The 19,649-nt window shown below is 42.0% G+C and overlaps 2 protein-coding genes across 4 annotated transcripts in view; one reads left to right on the top strand and one right to left on the bottom strand.

The window, feature by feature from the left end:
• Nucleotides 1–19,649, bottom strand: part of VRK2 (VRK serine/threonine kinase 2) — an 80,857-nt gene that overhangs the window by 3,819 nt on the left and 57,389 nt on the right. Inside the window, exons 10-14 of one of the 3 annotated variants that reach the window (XM_081001051.1) lie at nt 18,727–18,785; nt 16,884–17,065; nt 8,873–9,040; nt 7,936–8,001; nt 6,682–7,110 (exon numbers count right to left, since the gene is read on the bottom strand). In XM_081001051.1, the coding sequence (XP_080857177.1) occupies nt 6,862–7,110; nt 7,936–8,001; nt 8,873–9,040; nt 16,884–17,065; nt 18,727–18,785 (724 nt within the window). In that variant the 3' untranslated portion in view covers nt 6,682–6,861. Of the gene's footprint in view, nt 1–6,681; nt 7,158–7,935; nt 8,002–8,872; nt 9,041–16,883; nt 17,066–18,726; nt 18,786–19,649 lie in introns of those variants that run through there. The other 2 variants (XM_081001052.1, XM_081001053.1) reach the window with 2 other exon arrangements.
• Nucleotides 1,526–6,895, top strand: LOC308474657 (E3 ubiquitin-protein ligase FANCL-like). Its single transcript, XM_081001229.1, has 7 exons — nt 1,526–1,680; nt 2,403–2,486; nt 4,112–4,157; nt 4,237–4,318; nt 5,082–5,198; nt 6,357–6,428; nt 6,756–6,895. The coding sequence occupies exons 1-7, from the start codon at nt 1,662–1,664 to the stop codon at nt 6,789–6,791; spliced, it is 456 nt and encodes a 151-aa protein (XP_080857355.1). The 5' UTR covers nt 1,526–1,661; the 3' UTR covers nt 6,792–6,895.

Raw genomic sequence — 19,649 nt, 5'->3', positions numbered from 1 at the left:
ATTGCAATTAGTATTAAAATTAATTGGATTTCAAAATGTATCTGTGGATTCTAATCCCTTGATGTTTCTTTATTTCTACTGGAAACCCTTTGAATTCCCTAAAGATAAAGATAAAAATGATTATTAGAGGATTTATCTGTATGTGATGTAGGGAAATGTGAAAAATCAAAATGGAAAGCATCTGTTGCAAGTACCAGAAAATTATGCTATTAATTTAAGTGTCATCAGAGCACAAAAGATCACATTCCAAGACAGTGTGAAAATTATTAAAATACTGGAAATAATAGTACTTAAGATGAAGATATTATGCTCTAAGATCTGGTTAAGTGACTGACACTATTATATCACTTCAGGTATTATAAAAGTAACAAAATGCTTTTAAAGATAATAAGCGTTACATTTTGAGATTGGCAGTATTCACACTTTTCTGCTTAAGTGCTTTCTCACTTTAATATAATTTAATAACAGTAGGGGGAAAATCCAACATTTTCTTTCTCAAGCTCTGCCCTTCCTTCTTTCAATATTTTTCATATAACAACAAAAAAATGCATCTAAGCAATTTTTGCAACACCCAAAACTTCATTTTTGCCTTTTGACACTTTGACTAAAAGACCCATATTTGTTCTTTACTCTTAGAAGATATAATTTCAGTTCATGGTGCTTTAGAATTGAATACTACATAACTCTGTTAAAAATAATAATACCACACACCTAAAATACCTTGCTGCTGTACTGTAATGAAATTTATATATACATGTATAAACTCTGACATTATACAATTTGGTGATATACGGGCTCTACCAGATGTCCCTGCTAATTTTGCCAAAGGACCCTGGGGTCTCCCAGAGTCTAATTTAAAAGTGTGTTAAATGTAACAGGAGAGCAACCACACAAGTTTCTCTCTCTCTCTCTCTCTCTCTTCCTGCTGAAATGTGAGTCAGCAGTTGGTTCTTAGCACACATTTTAGTTAGCCCCACCCCACCCCCACATTATTGGCAGAAGATTATACTGGATACAGTTGTAACGGGATTCCTTTAATTGCAGCATATTTCTAGGCTTCCTGGTATTCTAAATCACTTGATGTTAATTGTGTTGTGCTGTATGTGTTAGAGGCCTTGCAATGCAAACCTGATGTTCTCAGAGGTAAATATCAGATATTCTTGGTGGTTGTTTTTTTATTGACCACTGAATCCATTTGTTATGAGTTAAAAATAAATTTTAAAAATAGCTTTGAGAAATAAGCCATGTTTCCCCTGCTTTCAGCATGGAATACTTTGCATTGGATTCCCCCCCCCCCTTTTTTTAAATAGTTTGAAAGGTGACTCATAGCATAGCTCAAAAATGCAGGATTTGTGTGGCCTGTTCAAAACTCTAAAGTGTTTTGGGGGGAAATTCCAGTCTCCCCCCCCCCCGCCACATATTTTACTAGACTTTAAACTGTTGGAACAGGCTGTTATTAAAAAGCTATTCTGTATTGCTGTTGGTAAAGTGCCATCTATAAAATTTGTTACAATTTCCTTCTCTCTCAGAGCTCCTTATTAAGCATTCACAGTCAGTTCTTGGCAGCATTAGAATCATTGAAGGAGTTTTGGAATGCTCTAGATGAAATTGATGAGAAGACCTGGGTACTTGAGCCAGAAAAACCCACACGGAGTGCCACAATGCGAAGGATTGCCGTTGGTAAGAATAAAAAGGACAACTTCATGTTGACTTCAGGTTAATGGAGATCACAGAAACGGAAATGCAAGACGTTTAAAATTATTAGTTTTCATGCGAAAATGTGGCTTTAAAACAGAACACATTGATTAATATCAGCTATTAAATCTGACATCGTTTCACGAACAGTGCAGTATCAAATCACAATGTGTCAGAATTTAGATTGCAAGTTCCTTGACTAACTTTCAAGTCCCATAGACTTCAGTAGCATAACCATCCCTTGGTTTTTAGATGGTGCATGCAAATGTCACAGCAAGTGCTGTCACAGAAGACTCGTTGCATGCTTCTTTCAAGATTCTACCTGCCTTCCATAGCTTTTTTTGAGCATGTGAATTATAAAGTATTTAACATTTTTTAAAAATACACCTGCTGTTTGAATAATTTGGTGGTGTTTTTTTTTAATTGATTAAAAGTAGTTTTAATTGATACCTCTGACCAATGAAGCAACTAGCTAATGTAAGCCTAATGAATAAAAAAACATGTTATAAATAAGAAGTGGGAAAGCAAAGCATGTGAAATGGATAAGGTCTGATGTATTGTTTTTAGAAATGACCGGCACCATGTTTTGGGCTCAAAGCCTAAACTAAGATTGCTCTTGCAGATTCCTTTTGTGTGTGTGAAGTTTAGTTGAGTAAGGATGAAACTATATGTAGTTATAGCTCTGTTCATCTACATGTCTGTTCCAGGAAACAACATTTCAATTAATATAGAGGTAGATCCCAGACACCCCACCATGCTTCCTGAGTGTTACTTTCTTGGAGCAGACCACGGTAGGATGACTCCTATTTAAAAATCCATTTTGTCAATCATAATAGCTTTTCTGTCGCAGTGTATATCACTTTATGCTTACCGCAGGTTAACTTTATACTAAATTGAGTCTACTTGTTTCAGGCAGACCAAGCTAGAAGCACACCATTGACCTTAATTTTTTGAAAATTGTGTGTGCGTGCGTTGCTCAGAAAAACGTTGAAGATTCAATACATTACAAAACAATTTTGCACTGTTTAATATATTGCCAACCTGTTCTATAAGATGAATTTAGCTGCAGTGCTACAGTGCAGCTATGCCCCATGTCTTCTTGGTGGGCTGCATGTCAGCTCTCAATCCATTGAAAAAAGCTGCAGTAAAAGCCTGGGAACTAAGGTTTGGCCAAAGGCAGATGGGTTTCTGGTGACTAATATGCCCTGAGATTTATTCAAAGCTGAGTTGTTTCCAGTTCTGTCAATATATTTGTATAATGTCATTATGGAATTGGCAGTTTCATTTTCAGTCCCTTTCCTATGATCCACCAAATGGAAATTGCCTTTTCACAGCAGTTGCATACCTTGAGCTGATTTTTTTCGTTGAGGCTGCAGTCATTGCCTATTAAGCCCCTATCAGCATATCTGTGAAATTAGGAGTTTTTACCTCAGTGTGCATCGACTTGCACTTATTTAGTTTGAACTGCACTTGCCATTTTACTAGCCTGTTCAGCCAAATTGGAGAGCTACTTAAATGGTGAATAATATAATATCATCCACAGACTTTGCTATCTCGTGACTCTTTCCCTCAAACTCTGCATCATTATAAGCAAGTTAAAAAGACAGAGGACCCTATATAGATCCATGGGCAATATCTCTTTAAAATAATTTATATCCAGATCTTAATCCCCAAGAAGATCAGAGTAGTATACAGTGAATACCAGTGATGTGCTGGAAATGTTTGTTTTTAGAGCGGGATGGGGATTTGTTTTTGTTCTTTTACCATTCTCTATTAAGTAATAAAAAAAAGGTATTCGAAGGGGAGGAGAAATTTCAGTGAAATTTTCATGGGTTTCCGTGAGTGTTCTTTCATTCTGCAAATAATATCTCCCGTGGTCTGCACTCTACAGGCTTCCTGAAAAACCCCAAGCATCTATGACTGGGCTTTCTTGTAAGTGCCATTCAGAGATGTAATAACTAAACATTTAATGTCTGTAAACATTGTGCCTTGCATTGCAAGTTTACTTAAAATCAACAATGCAGAATACAGGGTACCCAGTTACATGATGTGATATATGCAGCATGCCTAACCTTGCAGTGCATGGACTTACATATCCAGCTGCCTTGTGAGCCAATATGCAGAAAAGTGGTGTATGCATAGAAAAATTAATACATGCCTGATAATTGAGAATTCATTCTCTGCTGAATCAGGCAGCCCGGGGGTGTCACTGTTTTTATTATGACTGTGTTGTGCATTTTGCATATTTGCGATGTAAAACTGTGATAAATAAATGTAATAAATAATAATAAACAGCATAAAAGTTTAGGTTGTAGCTGCCCTCCTCCTCCTCCAGTCCCCATTGTCCCCTTTGAAGGAAGTCTGTTAGTAGAATGCTCTCGGGAGTAGCGCCAACACATATGATTTTTATTTTCAGTGGTAAATCCCTTGAAAGTCAAGCTGAACAGCAACATACACCTGTGGTAAGTGTGTTTGGTTGTAGACATTTAGTTCATAGCTTTGTTGGGAGTGTTGATACTTTATTTTCCTTCTTCTTTTCAGGGATCCAGAACTCAGTTTACTACAAAATTTGAAAGAGGTTTTAGAGATTGATTTTCCATCTCGAGAAGCTCTAGAAAAATCTGTAAGTGGCTCTGTGGTTATTATGTTCATATTTTGAATACCATGGCAAAAGGGAATTCTGTAGCATAACAAAATAATAGGAGCATTAATACATGTGATTAAGACAGCCAAAATAAGCTTCACTTCATTAGTTTTAAAGATTTGTTAAAATGTTTACCTCGTCTCAGTAAGAAAAATTTGAAATATGACAGAGTATGAAAGAAGATAATAAATTATTATTTATTTATTATGTTTAAAATTTGTATGCTGCTCTATACCTGTAGATCTCAGGGCAGTTCACAATAAAAAGAAACCAAATACAATTTACAATAAAGGGTCGTTGCATGATTCATCGAGTTTTATTCTTAATAAGGACATGATTAAAGCTCAAAACACATTCTTAAAATAGGCAGACTACAGCTCCCATCATGCCTGAGCACAGGCCATGCCGGCTCATAGTTGGAAGGTGCAACACACTGGCCACCCCTGTTCTAACAAATGACCATTTCACATTTCCCTCTGTGTGCGAGTAACGGGATAATACCTGCTACCTACGGATAAATGTATTAAAAATAAAGGGTAAAAAAAGCATTTTCTAATCAGTTGGGGGATGCCTTCCGTTGATAACAATTTTAAAGGTTAGTCCTTAATAAATTATCATAAATGGACTCTTGTACATTTTCTTATGAACAATAAGCCAACCACAAATGTAATTGTTTAAAATGGGTGAAACAAGTTGACATGCTTTATTCTATGTGCTTGAGCTGCATTCCATGTTTTTTTAGGACTTCTCTATGGATTGCGGGATCTGCTACGCTTACCGTCTTGATGGGACTATTCCAGACCAAGTCTGTGACGACCCCCGCTGTGGCCAGCCTTTCCATCAAGCTTGCTTATATGAGGTAGAGCAATTTACGGTAGCGTTCTAGGATTATGGAATGGAAAATTGATGGGTGGGTGCAATCATACGGGTGCTCTTTTGTACTGTTTTTGGACAGGAGGCATTTTTTCCTGCAGCCTCCAGTGCCCACATCCGCAAAATAAATGTTCTGAAGAATGCTTGTAGATAGCACATTGAAGCTGTTTGTACTCCTGATACAAACCAATCTTACATGTTGTGTTTGATCACGCATTATATGCCAGTCAGCATATAAGCATGTTTCACCACAGATGTGTGAAATTTCAAAATTTTGGTTTAGACTCACAGCACAGGAATGTTGTGCTGCAAAGGAAAATGCAAAAGATCACACAGTTCCAGTTGGGGTTAAATTGAAATTGTAAAGTTTTGTGCCAAAACTGAATAGCCTGGACCATATACTTGGTCTTGAGTAGTGTGTGCCAAAATGTAGGTTGAGGATCCTTAAAAGATCCCTGTTGATTAATTTACTGGTAGGGTAGTGCTGTGGGTTAAACCACAGAGCCTAGGACTTGCCGACCAGAAGGTCGGTGGTTCGAATCCCCGCGACAGGGAGAGCTCCCGTTGCTTGGTCCCTGCTCCTGCCAACCTAGCAGTTCGAAAACACGTCAAAGTGCAAGTAGATAAATAGGTACCGCTCCGGCAGGAAGGTAAACGGTGTTTCCATGCGCTACTCTGGTTCGCCAGAAGCGGCTTAGTCATGCTGGCCACATGACCTGGAAGCTCCCTCAGCTGCAACCCCAGTGTCGGCCACGACTGGATGTAATGGTCAGGGGTCCCTTTACCTTTAGGGACAATACCTGGTGGAGAAGCAGCCACTTTTGTTCTCACCAGGACCAAGTGTGACCAAATATGCTCAGCTTGGCAGCTGGCAAATAGATTGGGGGTAGGATTAGATATTTCTGGAGCTCTTCTACTCAGACGATGGGGGCAGGTTTGTTTCCTAAAAATGAGGACAACCAGTTACACCAGGCTTTGCTTTCTCTGTCCTGCTAGTCAAAAACTCATGCTTTGAGCAGCCACCTGGAGAGTGAGACTGGGCAACATGATTTAAGGCCTTGAATAGTAAGAGAGCTTGCTGTATTTGAGGCCTATTCTTTGGAGTCTTCCTGGGACTTACCTAATAACATGCATTTCTCTGTAGTGGCTGCGTGGACTTCCTTCCAGTCGGCAAAGTTTTAATGTCATATTTGGTGAATGTCCATATTGTAACAAGGTAAGGAAAGCAACGTAGTTGCTGGATAATTGGAACTGTTTCTGTATGAGCTTAAGTTAGGGTTTCAAAATACAACTGAAATTGGCCTGTCTTCTTTTAGGAGACTTTGCTGCAAAGTTACTGTCGTGCACATACTTAAATCTCTCAGATACCGGTGTCTCTTGATACTTAGCGGGGGGAAACAATTCCAGTGTTTGAGTTAAAAATTAGGGGAGGGGGAATTATTCTTTGTAATAAATACCTTGGAAAGTACTGTAAGCAAAATTCAAGTACTTTATTGATTTTTAATTTTGTAACAACTCACCTTGCTTTGAAAAACCATTCCAGCCAATAACACTGAAAATGTCTATGAAGAAAGTCTGAAGTGGAATTTCAGAAGCCTGTAACTATGTAAATGTACAGTCTTAAGAATGCTAACACATTAGACATGATATCAAAGAAAATACACAGAAAGCAGTATTAAGAAGACGAGGACAATAATGGTCATCATGTATTGGTACAATTCTTTACGAAGTCCAGACGTTTCATGAAGTCCAGACTCCAAAGTGCTGCATATAGAAGAGCTAGTCGAAGTCTGAAAGCGTTGTGGTTGAAAGGCTTCAGAATATGTAACTCCATTTCCTATGGATTTTTCCTCAATTTGCCAGAAGGTGTTGCAGATAGGTTGTGGTTCTCTACTTTTCTGAGAAGGAAGAAGAAAACAAATCTATCCATATCTTCAACAGAGATCTGCATAAGAACAAATATTTAAGCTCTGGTATTTTCATAAATATATATAAGTGACTTTTTTATACAATAATAATAATAATAATAATAATAATAATAATAATAATAATAAACTCATGGTGCAAAGATAATTGACTAAGTGTAATAATTCACCAGATACATTTATAACAGCTTTTCTATGTCCATTATCTCAGTTATTCTTTTCACAGAAAGCCCATTGCAAAAAGCCATACCAATGTCCTACAAAGTAATCCTCCTTGTTTGTATCTCTTGAAGACTGAATTTGTTTAGCCAGCTTCTGTAATAAAACTGTATGCTGAGCATCGAGACACCTTACAGGAAGGGATTGACAGTCCAGTTTTGGGCTATGACTTCTCTTTCAGCCAACAACAGAAATGATAGCCAAAATACAGAACTTCCAGAATGTCATCATAATTTTTACAAGGCAAGTGGGGGGTGTTACACCTATTCAGGCAATCTTTCTACATTCAGCACTCCCACTATATCAGCATATAAGTCCCTATGGTTTTACGTTTCCTCCAGCTTTTTCAGTGTTACATACCAACTTATAGTTGAAACGAGTCAGGGTTATGAAGCTTGCAGGACAATTAACAGCACTCCTCTGGATAATTCAGTGATTGAGCTGGGAAAGAAGGGCTCTGGTGGTCCTTGAGGTATCTTGGGCCCAAGTTGCTCAGGGCTTCACATATTAATAGAACCGTGAACCTGGCTCAGTAGCCTATGAGCATCACAGATGCTTCAAGCTGCCTGCTGAACTCACCTTGACTAACTTCCTCCTGTAAACATCGGTTGTGGCTCCAGCTGGCTTTCCTCCAGTCTCAGCGGGCTAGGAAGAACAAACAGAACTAGCCAGTAGTAAAAGCCTTTAGAGTAAGGGTGAAGTTTGGGGGGTGGGGGGAATGCAACCAGCAGCTGGCTTTAAAGTAACACATTTCTTGCCTCGGGGAGAACATAGTTCATAGGAAGATCTATTAAGGTGACACAGGTGTATATGCAAGTTCGGGGCGAACGCCTTTGAAGTAACAGAATTGTAGAGTTGCAAGGGTCCCTGAGGGTCATCTTAATTCTGTTCCGCTTTTAGTGGAGAGCAAAAGGGCTCAGGGGCGGGCGCTGCCCACAGAAGCAGTGCCGCCACCCCTGGGCTTACAAAGCCTTCATGTGTGGTAGCTGCTTTTCAGCCTTCCTCTCTCTCCCCTGTGCATAGCAGTGTATGTGTGGGCCAGGGCACATAGTAAATGCTTTTAGAGTTTACCCAGGTATGTGTAGAATACTTGCATTGGTATGGGTTTTAATGGGCAACAGCAAGTCAGCCCCAGTTAGCAGGGGAGAAAACAATCATTAACCTTTCTAAATTTCAGAAGACCTAGCACATAGAACATGAAAAGCTATACTATACTAACTGGTCATATTGGTTTAAATGATTGTGAAAAGGGGAACGTGTTAAGTTCTCAAGGGCCTGTACCATTTCAAAGTGGGGTAGCATCACAGCATCCATCAAAATCCTGTCCCCCACCTATCCACGGCTTATGGGCAACGTACATTGCAGGAAAAGTAACCTTTGTTTGGCCGTTTCTCACCTGCGCTTAATACTTTCCAAGGTGTGCAGGGAGTGGGGGAATGTACAGCTAGAAAAGCAGGAGTTTTCCACAAGCCAGGTACAATTTAATGCAGCAATTTTATTTATTTTAAGAACTCACCGCTTCATTCTGAAGCTGCTTGCTCAGCCCAGCCAGCATCTGCTCGTCTTGTCCTTGGCTGCTTTTCATTCCCACAGCGGCTCTTCTACGGTAGGAGAGGTCCTTGCTTTCGAACTCCTTTCCCTTCTCGTCTTTAACTTGCCTTGGCACTGGCTTTGGCAAATCAACCTGTTAAATGTACAAGTTGAGTGACTCGTGCAGCTGCTACTCCTGCTTTACAGAATCTGTTCCATATACTGCGGCTTGTGTGTGAAATGAATGGCTTCTGCGCAACTTCTAGCAAAAGCACCACTAATCCGCCAACACAAGGAACGGCCAACATTTACCATGAGTTGGAACTGCACAGGGCAGTCATTTCGTTGAGCTCTTGAGCAGAGTGCTTGCACTTGTGCTATCCTAAGGGGCAACGTTATTTATTGCGAAAATTTGTTCCAAGGATTCTTAAAGAACTCTTAGATGAATGTTATTAACCTTTACTGGATGCAAAACCAATAAGTCTCTGTCAATTAAGCTTGCATTAACTATATCTAAGTAAGTTGTTTTTATTGTGGTGATTCTAATTAATGTCAGTGCTTGGAATGAGAAAATAATCACTACTTATTCCATTAGTGAGGTGATCTGACCCGCCCTAAATGGGGCGACAAATTTCTCATCTTCCCCATAATACTGATATACTTGCTCTCGGTGCACCCTGAAAGGTCATGCAGCCCCCCCCTGCCCACTTGAGAAGCTGCATTTACATTAAAAATGTTGTTTCACTGCTAAGAATATCATTTGTCAAATTTCTAGGTTGCCCTCCCTGGGATTATTTTATTTTTAACTTGCAGCAACGACATGTAGTAGGGTGAACTGAGCAATACGTTGAGTGAGCTGCACTCTTCAAGCAACAATTGAAGTGTGGATTTCCCATGTCCATTCCCTTACAGGAGGAGAGGGCAAAAGGCAGACTGGGATCTACTGGTCGATGGCTGGGTGATCTGTAATAAATAGGCAGAGGCTTCCAAATCCCAATAGCAACAAAAGTAGTACCTCCCCCCCCAAATAAATTAAGATAGAATCTGTATTAGTTGATATATATTTGTTCTTATATATTCAGGTTAAGGCAACATACTTCTTACTGCAGAGCTAGGGAATCTGTCGCCCTGCATATGATGTTGAACTCCTAACTGCCATCAACCTCACCAACCATGGTCAATAATCTGGGATGCTGGGAGTTGTACTCCAACAACATAAGGAGAGGCACAGCCTCCCTGTACCTGTCTTATAAGGTGAACTGACCCATCCTATGATGGTGACTAATTCAACGGTTCTCAACCTGTGGGTCCCCAGGTGTTGTTGGACGACAACTCCCATCATCCCTGAGCTCTGGCCTTGCTAGCTAGGGGTGATGGGAGTTGTAGTCCAACAACATCTGGGGACCCACAGGTTGAGAAAGGCTGCTGTAATTTGTTTTAAATTTTGTATTATACCTTGGAGCTTAGGGTGAAGGGTAGATAATAAAGGGGGGGGTTGCATCTGAACCTGTAGAGTCTATAGCCACAGTGACTAATAACCATTGAAAGGCCTTCCCTAAGTTAAATTGTCCAATCCCCTTTTTATGGAGTTGTAGAGTTGGAAGGGACCCTGAGGGTCATCTAGTCCAACCCCCTGCAAGGCAGTAATTTCAACTAAAGCATCCATGAAAGATGCCCATCCAGCCAAAAAACTTCCAAAGAAGGTGAGTCCACAAGTCCCGAGGGAGTCTGTTCCACTGTCAAACAGCTCTTACTGTCAGAAAGTTCTTCCTGATGTTTAGTCAGAATTTTTCTTGTAAATTGAAGCCACTGGTTTAAGTCCTACCCTCTGCAGCAGAAGAAAACAAGCTTGTTCCCTCTTCCGTGTGGCAGCCCTTGAGATATTTGAAGATGGCTATCATATCTCTCAGTGTGCTCTTTTCCCAGGCTAAACACACCCAGCTCCTTAAACTGTTCCTCATAAAGCGTGGTTTCCAGACCCTTGATCATCCTGGTTGCTCTCTTCCGCATGCATTCCAGCTTTAAAAACACCTGTGCCTGCATCCATCAGTACAACTTCTGGCATCACGACGAATAGCCTGCTTCACAACAGACATTTCAATATCTAAACAGCCCAAGTGACTAGGTGCCTTTTCCCACTACAATCACATCCTTCAGTCTTTGCCTGCTCCACACTGGGAATACAGAGCAGCCCTTGCACCACTTCTTCCTAATGCACAGGCGTCAATGGCAACAAGAAGGTATTATAAAGGTAAAGACTGGATGGTTAAGTCCAGTCAAAGGCAACTATGGGGTTGCAGCACTCATCTCACTTTCAGGCCGAGGGATCCGTCGTTTGTCCATAGAGTTTTCTGGGTCATGTGGCCAGCATGACTACACTACTGGCACACGGAGGACCATGACGAGTGCCAGAGAGCATGGAAATGCCGTGTGCTTTTGAATTGCTAGGGTTGGCAGGAGCTGGGACGGAGCAATAGGAGCTCACCCCATTGCACAGATTCGAACTGCCAACCTTCTGATCGGCAAGCCCAAGAGGCTCAGTGGTTTAGACCTCAGTGCCACCCACTTCTCCTAATGTATTATATCTATACAGTGGTGCCTCGGGTTACAAACACTTTGGGTTACAGACTCCGCTAACCTGGAAGCAGTATGGGTTAAGAACTTTGCCCCAGGATGAGAAAAATTTGCGCTGCAGCAGGAGGCCCCATTAGCTAAAGTGGTACCTCAGTTAAGAACAGTTTCAGGTTAAGAACAGACCTCCGGAACGAATTAAGTTCGTAACCAGAGGTACCACTGTACTTGAGATCAGGTATGTGGTCTCCCATTCATTCAGAGATGTGTTGGGATTTCTGGCTTTGTAGGTTGGAGTTTTGAACAATTAACGGGTAAATGCTTCCAGTACCGGCTAATTTGGAGCCATTTTTAATCTGATCACGTGGCAATATATGCAAGATTATTCACTCTTCTTCTCCCCCAGAATCCAAACTGATTATCGCCTTCATTGTATTCTGTATGGCTACTCCATTTTCACCTACACAATCGTTAACTGAATTGAGGTGAAGTACAATGCTTTTCAAACTCAAAAGCAGTTGAAGCTTTTCACAGAAAATGGACTTTCCTGCCTTTATTCCCTATTTGCCGACGGTTCACAACACGCTATATTTTAGAATACCCTCGAGTCAGAAACAGCTCTCAAATCTGAGATGATGCAAGGTATGCATTTCATGCTAATGAAAGAGGATATTTGAAATCTCCACGAAAAACTCAGAGGATGATGGGGACGAGGTTCAAGTCATCTGCAAACAGCACAGTTCTCTCCCTGACCTTGTTATTGGCCATTAAAAATACTTCTGCCTGTGTCTGAGGAACAGAAGCTGTGATAATTGACACTCCTCGCTCGTGGACTTTAAATGGGGTTATGCACTTGCAAATAGCAAATACTATTGCAGATCTCTCTTTTCTTGCAATCAAAGTTCAGCAACATCTTGTTTGACATCAATATCCAAGGTAAGTTTTAAGCTAAATACAAAACGTAATAGATTTCTGCGCTTTTGGAGGAAATGGAAGAGGGGGAAAGGGAAAAGGAACTGCTTTGTCCAGTGGACTGGTAGAGTTTCAGGGGATACTCTCCATAACCCAGCCTGTACAAAAACTTAATCTTTCCAGAACCCTGGAACTGGCATAATTGGGATGAATAGTCCTTTTTCCAAACATTCTTATATGACCCCCTACTTGTTTTCCTGCGCAGGAGCTGGACACAGAGCGGGTGTGAGGGGTCCTGGCCGGTTGTCACTGGCTAGCTCAGTTGGTGAGAGCCTGGTGCTGATAACGTCAAGGTTGCAGGTTCGATCCCCGGATGGGATAGCCGCATATTCCTGCATTGCCGGAGGTTGGACTAGATGATCTTTACAACTCTACAATTCTCATCTCGCTTTATTGGCTGAGGGAGCCGGCGTACAGCTTCCGGGTCATGTGGCCAGCATGACTCAGCCGCTTCTGGTGAACCAGAGCAGCGCACAGAAACGCCGTTTACCTTCCCGCCGCAGTGGTACCTATTTATCTACTTGCACTTTAACGTGCTTTCGAACTGCTAGGTTGGCAAGAGCAGGGACCGAGCAACGGGAGCTCACCCCGTTGCGGGGATTCGAACCACTGACCTTCTGATTGGCAAGTCCTAGGCTCTGTGGTTTAACCCACAGCACCACCCACGTCTCACACTTGCAGTACCTAGCCCCAAAACGACTGGTCAAAGTGTCCTGTTGGCATGTGCTATGAAAGGGACGGACCTTTGTACAAGTCCAAAATTGGATGCTTCCCAGCCCTTGTTCTGCCTTCCAAAGCCAGATAAGGGAGGTACCGGTCTCTGACAGAGGTCTAAAGCCCTCCCATCTCCTTCCCAAAGCTGGACAACTGCTAACTAGGCTTTGGAAAGGAGGCAGGAAGACTCTAGGACCCTGTAAGAGCTTTCATGCCTCCTTCCTGAGGCCCAGTGATTATTAGGATGTGGGACGGAGACAAGAAGGCTCCCCCTTGACCTCTGCACCCTGTGCAGGGGAACCAGTCACAATGCCCTAAATCCGCAACTTTATGATAAACAGTGACTACACGTCAGCAAGCCAAATCTGCTTGTGCTGGACCAACAAACTGACTTTTCCTAAGGAAATGGAACACACAAGATACATATCACAGAACTAGTTCATTGAAGCAAGATGGTGGGTTAAGCTTGTTTCTCTCGGGTTGTTATTGTTTAGTCGTGTCCAACTCTTTGTGACCCCATGGACCAGAGCATGCCAGGCACTCCTGTCTTCCACTGCCTCCCGCAGTTTGGTCAAACTCATGCTGGTAGCTTCAAGAACACTGTCCAACCATCTCGTCCTCTGTCGTCCCCTTCTCCTTGTGCCCTCCATCTTTCCCAACATCAGGGTGTTTTCCAGGGCATCTTCTCTTCTCAGGAGGTGGCCAAAGTATTGGAGCCTCAGCTTCATGATCTGTCCTTCCAGTGAGCACTCAGGGCTGATTTGCTTCAGAATGGATGGGTTTGATCTTCTTGCAGTCCATGGGACTCTCAAGAGTCTCCTCCAGCACCATAATTCAAAAGCATCAATTCTTTGGCGATCAGCCTTCTTTATGGTCCAGCTCTCACTTCCATACATCACTACTGGGAAAACCATAGCTTTTCTCTCGGGTAGCATCTCCCAATGTTGCCCGGCAAGTTGCTTTTGAAGTGAACAGAAGTTTAAGAACCTAAGAAGAGTCCGCTGGGTTGTGCTAATGGTTTCCACCTAGTCTAGCATCCTGGCCACTCAAGGGCTTATGGGAACTCCAAGCAGGATCTGAACATCTTCCAGCAGCTGGAATTCAAAAGCGTGCTGCCTCCAACAGTGGAATTGTTAAGGTGACATTTGGGAAAGGAGGGTTAAGAGTTTGAAGAAGAAAAAACACTTCTGGATCGCAACCACTGGCTAGGACCCCCAAATACCATCAGCATCATAGTTCTAAGTCCAGATTTGTTGTGCATCAATAAATCAAACAGCAACCACATAGCAAAGCAGTTTTGAAATGAAGGGAAATATCCAAAGTTTGCAAAATGGCTTGGTAAGGGGGAATGTGGTCCAATATCCAAAGTTTGCAAAATGGCTTGGTAAGGGGGAATGTCGGGGGGGGGGGGAGTCAAAATCCCAGGGCAGGGACATCTGTGCAAATTCCTAAGACTACTGAGAGCACTTTGAATTACAGCTGTTGCTGCTGTTTTTATAAAGTTCTAAATGGTTGTCTAAAGCAGAACAGGTAACCCAAGTCACTTTCCCCTTCAATCTAGCAGCAAAAATATATGCAGCCCAACTTAACGCAGGTAGTTCTGACTGTCATAGGCAGTAGTTACTAGTTCTTAAATCTGCACATTCAAGAATGGGCGAGGGGAAATCAAATTGGCCGAACATCAGAAGTTTCGAGAGCAGATGCCTTTTGTGAAAAAGGAAAAAAAAAGAAACTTACATATTTCAATTAACTTTAGAAAACTACAAATTGCAGAAACAGAGAGCCACCGCTCAAATTAGCATAGATTAAATGGTGACCACAACAGCAAGCAAACTACTGTCAAAGAAATGGCTTTTTGCTTTGTTGTAAAAGTGATAAAAAAAAATACCAAAGTCTATAAAACTCGGGGGGGGGGGGGAGTCTTGGTAATTACCAAGATCAAAATCCAGTAGCTTTTTATTAAAGATGAACTTTTGTTCTGCTTTTCTACACAATGTAAATAGTGCTGACAATTGGGTTTGCAAAGGCATTCGCTACAATAAAATGTAATTGTATCATGAGAGAAAGGTGACAATCGGGAGATCATGAAAAAATTACATATTCTCACTGGTAGTTAATTAGCCATGCAAAAGCCCCTCAAACAGAGATTCTCTTCTATTAGGAATGATTACTATGCAGACCTACAGATGTCAATACTGGAGTCATTCAAATACTTCTTTCGCTACTAATTGAAGGTTGTAAAGCTCTGGTGCCAAGGTTTGGCTTCCAAAGAGCTAATTTATGACTAGGCGGCTATTTTATGTCTTCAGTTGCAGCAGCTACAGAATTCGGCAAATCAGAACCATCTGTGCACCGGGATTTGAATCGCCATTCATCTCGCAGCCCATCAGTCGCATTAGTTTGCATCCCACATTTTTTTGGCTCATGTACCATTCTGACAGTCCAAAGTTCACGAGGAATATTAAAAATGAACTGATGCCTTGACCCTGCCATATTGTGTCAGCAAAGGCTGCGGGCTCATATGGCTACTAACATCCCTGGCCGACGCTCCTAATCAGGCCCTGTGAATACTGCTAATTACACCGGTCTAAGTTTATTAAAAACAAAGTGGTTTGCATTTATTTGTTGGTTAGCTGTATATTGACAGGACTGGGAGGCAGAAAGGGAAGAGTGTGTGCGTCTCAAAAAGCGAGCATGCGCCAAAATTCGAGGAAAGCAGCTTCTTGAAGGCCAGAGCAAAAAGAAAGAACAAAGTTATTTTAGGGGAACAATGGTTGCATCAATAAAGGCAACTCGGCTTCTGATCCGTTCTGAAAGGACAGCTGTCATCCAAAGCTGTCCCTTGTGAACAACTCTGGCACTATCCCACTGCACAGGAAGCAAAGAAATTTGCACAAATCTTACTGTTTGGAGCTGTGGTTCCCAACGTGGGACATACCCCCCACAGGGCGGCAATTTGATTTTTAAGGGGGGGGGCAATTTGATAATGAGTTATTAATAGTGAATGGCCTTTTAGGCTTCCTCCGCGTGAATAGGACTTCACTTTTTGAATAATAAGAATTATATGTCACCAGGGAGGAGGGGGTGGCATCAGGATTTTAGAGATGCTTAGGTGGGGCATGGCCAAAAAATGGTTGGGAACCACTGGTTTGGAGGGAAGAAAAGAGCTGTGGGTCAAAAATTGAGTTAGGGCAGTTTCCCTCTTGTAGGATGGCATCCAACCTCTGAACATAACCCTCAATCTTTCCTTGGATATCGACAAGCAAATCATCCTGTTGGGAGGAGGACATCTGTAAGGGCACTTCCTCTCCTTGCCCCAGCCCCCCCCCAAAAAACTGTTCTGAGGTTCCCCCCAAAACTCTAGGGCATATTGGGGGGAACAGGGGTGTGTGGGGAGAGGAAGCCCCATTGCATGGGATTATGTCTTTAGGTGCAACCTTAAACATGTACTTTAACATTTTACATCATCAGCTCCTTCGTTGAGTAGAGAGGGGGAGACTCATCCTTATATAGTGAATCTCTGGCTCCACCCATTAAGTTACTGTTGCTTAAAAAATATAGTGATATTTCCTTTGTTGGCAATTAACTTCCAAAAAGTAGCACTTTAAAAAAAAATACGTACCGCTTCCACGAGCGTCACTTTCCCCCACGTTAAATTTAGCTGTAAACGAAACTATTCCTTAACAGGACATGTGTTAGATTTATCCAGCCTTGACCAAATCCAATGGCTATGTACTTACTTTCTTGTGTTTAGCAGCAGATTCACTCGGAGGTCTTTTGGCGGCGGTAAAATTCAGTGCCCCATTGCAACAGACTCCTTTGTGTTCCAGACCATCCAGGAGGATTTTCCTTAGCGCTTCATAATCAGGCTTTTCCTTGTACGCTAAATCAGATGCATTTTTCAAAAACCTGGCTATTTCACCTATAGAAACACAACATTCAATTTGTTTGAGATCAGACATTTTTTAAGGATGCAAGAGCTTTGCTGCATCCAAAAGCCTCTCTGGCCTACGTTAAGCTTTCCAAAGTGGCCAACCAGAGGCTACTGAGAAACCCCCATCATTTCCTTGGCTGAAATCCGCAGACATATATTAGCAGGTATTTCTTCTTAAATGACTTGGAGGTCACCAGCTCTGTGATGGCCATGCCCAACTGCATTTGCATGACCAGCTAAAAAGGTGACGGGCAATTGTGAAACCTCGTGAAAACTAGTGTTAACACGTGAACTTGGCAACGCGAACCGAAACATGGGAAGCTGATTAGGCTGTAATGCTATAAGCTTCTTGGGACTAAGCACAATGACCTTAATGGACTTTGGAGTAGAAAAGTACTACTGCTGCTGCTTTTAAGCAGTTGTTAACAGCTTCAAAAACCAAATCCCTAGCCGGGTAATGGAGCTGAGTACAGGACTGTAGTGTTAATCTTTCTGTTGAGTGCAGAAGAGTCGGTGCAAGGTATGTACGATATGCAAAGGACCTAGGAGCGCAGTCTAGGTTTCATAAGCTCAAGTAACACACACATGCATCATAAACTCATTTTCAGACTTGTGCCAGTAACGTAGCTCAAACGAAAATCGAAGAAGAAAGCAGGCAGCATTCGGGGTAAACACAGAGCACTTGCGAGCATAAGATCCTAACAAAATAGGAGCAGGCCAATGGACCATCTAGTCACGCATTCTGTTCTCCCAGGGGCCAAACAGATGTCTGTTGGAACCTGCAAGCAGAATCTGAACTCAACAGTTGTCTCCCTGGGGTGTCCTTTGTTGCAAAAGCATTCCTCTTCTCCCAGGCATGTGATACACAACAGTCATTCCTGACCCTTTTAAGGTGGAATGGAACTATATCCTAACATCCTCCCCCTTTCCATGTAACCTATAGTACCTGTGGTTCAACCCAATTGCAACCTCTGTACATAGACCTTAAGTTGTTCTCTGTTAACAACCTTTTAAACTGAAAGGGGGATATTGTTTTTGTTTATTATGCATTTTTGAGTTTTTCATATTGTAGATCACCCTGTGATCTTTCGATGAATTTAATTAATAATAATATATCCTGAATCTTCCAACATTCAACTTGATTAGATGTCCATAGACAGTGCCTTTTTATCTAGAATATTAGCCTAGCCTCGTGAAGTCCTGGCCACAGCCAAGGTAGTTAGGTGTAAAGAAAACAAATTGCTCACAATTTGCAATGTGCTGCCATGCAAAACTTCGCTCAGATGCCTGCAATATCCTTGTATTCTCTGTTGACTACACCTTTCCTTTCCTTCCCTGTTCCAACTCAGAGATGCTTCCGATGTGAGCCAAAGAAATTGCTGCTGCTGCTAAATTTGAGTAGTTTTGAATGGAAGCAGGTTCCTTTGGAACAGGGGCGCACCATCAGATGTTTCTGGACTACACCTCCCATCAGCCCCAGCCAGAGATCAGGAATGATGGGAGTTGTAGTCCAGAAACCTCTGGAGGGCTACAGCTTGTGCACCCTTGATCTGGAAGGTGGCAATCCTTCTGGCACTCCAATTCCAAACCATAACGGGCTTTGAAGGTTGATTTCTGAATGAGAATGTTGGTCAATCGGCTCAACTTACTGCAGTCTGTTCCTGCGGGAGCCCATCTTGTCACTGAATCAGGGAGTTCGTCCAGGAGCCTGAAAAAGTGAGGAGGCACAGAATGTTAGATCAGAAGGTTGCAAAATCCAAAGGTTGTCAGGGACGAGATGGGGAGGCAAAGCAGATCAGCCTCCTCTTGAAAGCTGGAGACTCCTGGAAATTTGGAAGACCTGTCTACCCACTGTGTTAACCCCCTTTGCATCGTGTGCCTATAAGCACCACTATAGCCTGAGTAGAATTACGGCCAAGGAAATGTCTTCGCTTTCCAGAGCTCTTGCCAAATGTTTTGCAGGGTAATGGAATAAAGGAATCCCTTCACAAACACACACCACCCTGAGATAAATTTGCTTTCTTTACTCCCAAGTCCACAGATTAATGGTCGTCTAAAGTTCAGCACGGTTCACCAGGCTGGTGCTTGTTGCTCAAAAGTAGATTCTGAACGCAAAATGGCAACAGATGGATAAGGTAATAATAATAAGAAGAAGAAGAAGAAGAAGAAGAAGTAGTAGTTCTAAAGCAGTACCGAATTAAGCTGTCCTGGGCAGTGAGCGAATGGACTTCTAAAGAGAGTTGTGCATGCCTTTTTTGCAGTTAGCACCAAGAGGCAAGGAGGGTTTCAGCAAAAGTTGGTGCCCACATTTTGAACAGAACCTGACAGTGTCTTTTAACATCTGAAGGACATACACAAGCACAAAAACACATCTCCAGGAGGGAGGAATTGACTGGAACTCACAGGTGTGTGTTTAAAGCATGCTTTCAGAGCTACCACTGCCCTTGAAACGATATAGGAAAAGTCCTCCCACCTCCCCTAATTGCTAAGGAATGTTTTAAATGCTAGATTTTTTTTTATAATGTGTTTACTGCATCTTGTTTTTTATTTGTAACATTTCATTGCACTTGCT

This window comes from Podarcis pityusensis (assembly GCF_964106645.2).
Source record: "Podarcis pityusensis genome assembly, chromosome: 3".
NCBI lineage: Eukaryota > Metazoa > Chordata > Lepidosauria > Squamata > Lacertidae > Podarcis > Podarcis pityusensis.
This window is presented reverse-complemented; position numbering and strand designations above follow the sequence as displayed.

What these genes read in the sequence shown, in the direction of transcription:
- LOC308474657 (XM_081001229.1), top strand. An exon ending in CTTTCTTGGAGCAGACCACG is followed by an intron (nt 2,487 to 4,111) that starts GTAGGATGACTC and finishes TTTTATTTTCAG; the next exon opens with TGGTAAATCCCTTGAAAGTC. An exon ending in ATCAAGCTTGCTTATATGAG is followed by an intron (nt 5,199 to 6,356) that starts GTAGAGCAATTT and finishes ATTTCTCTGTAG; the next exon opens with TGGCTGCGTGGACTTCCTTC.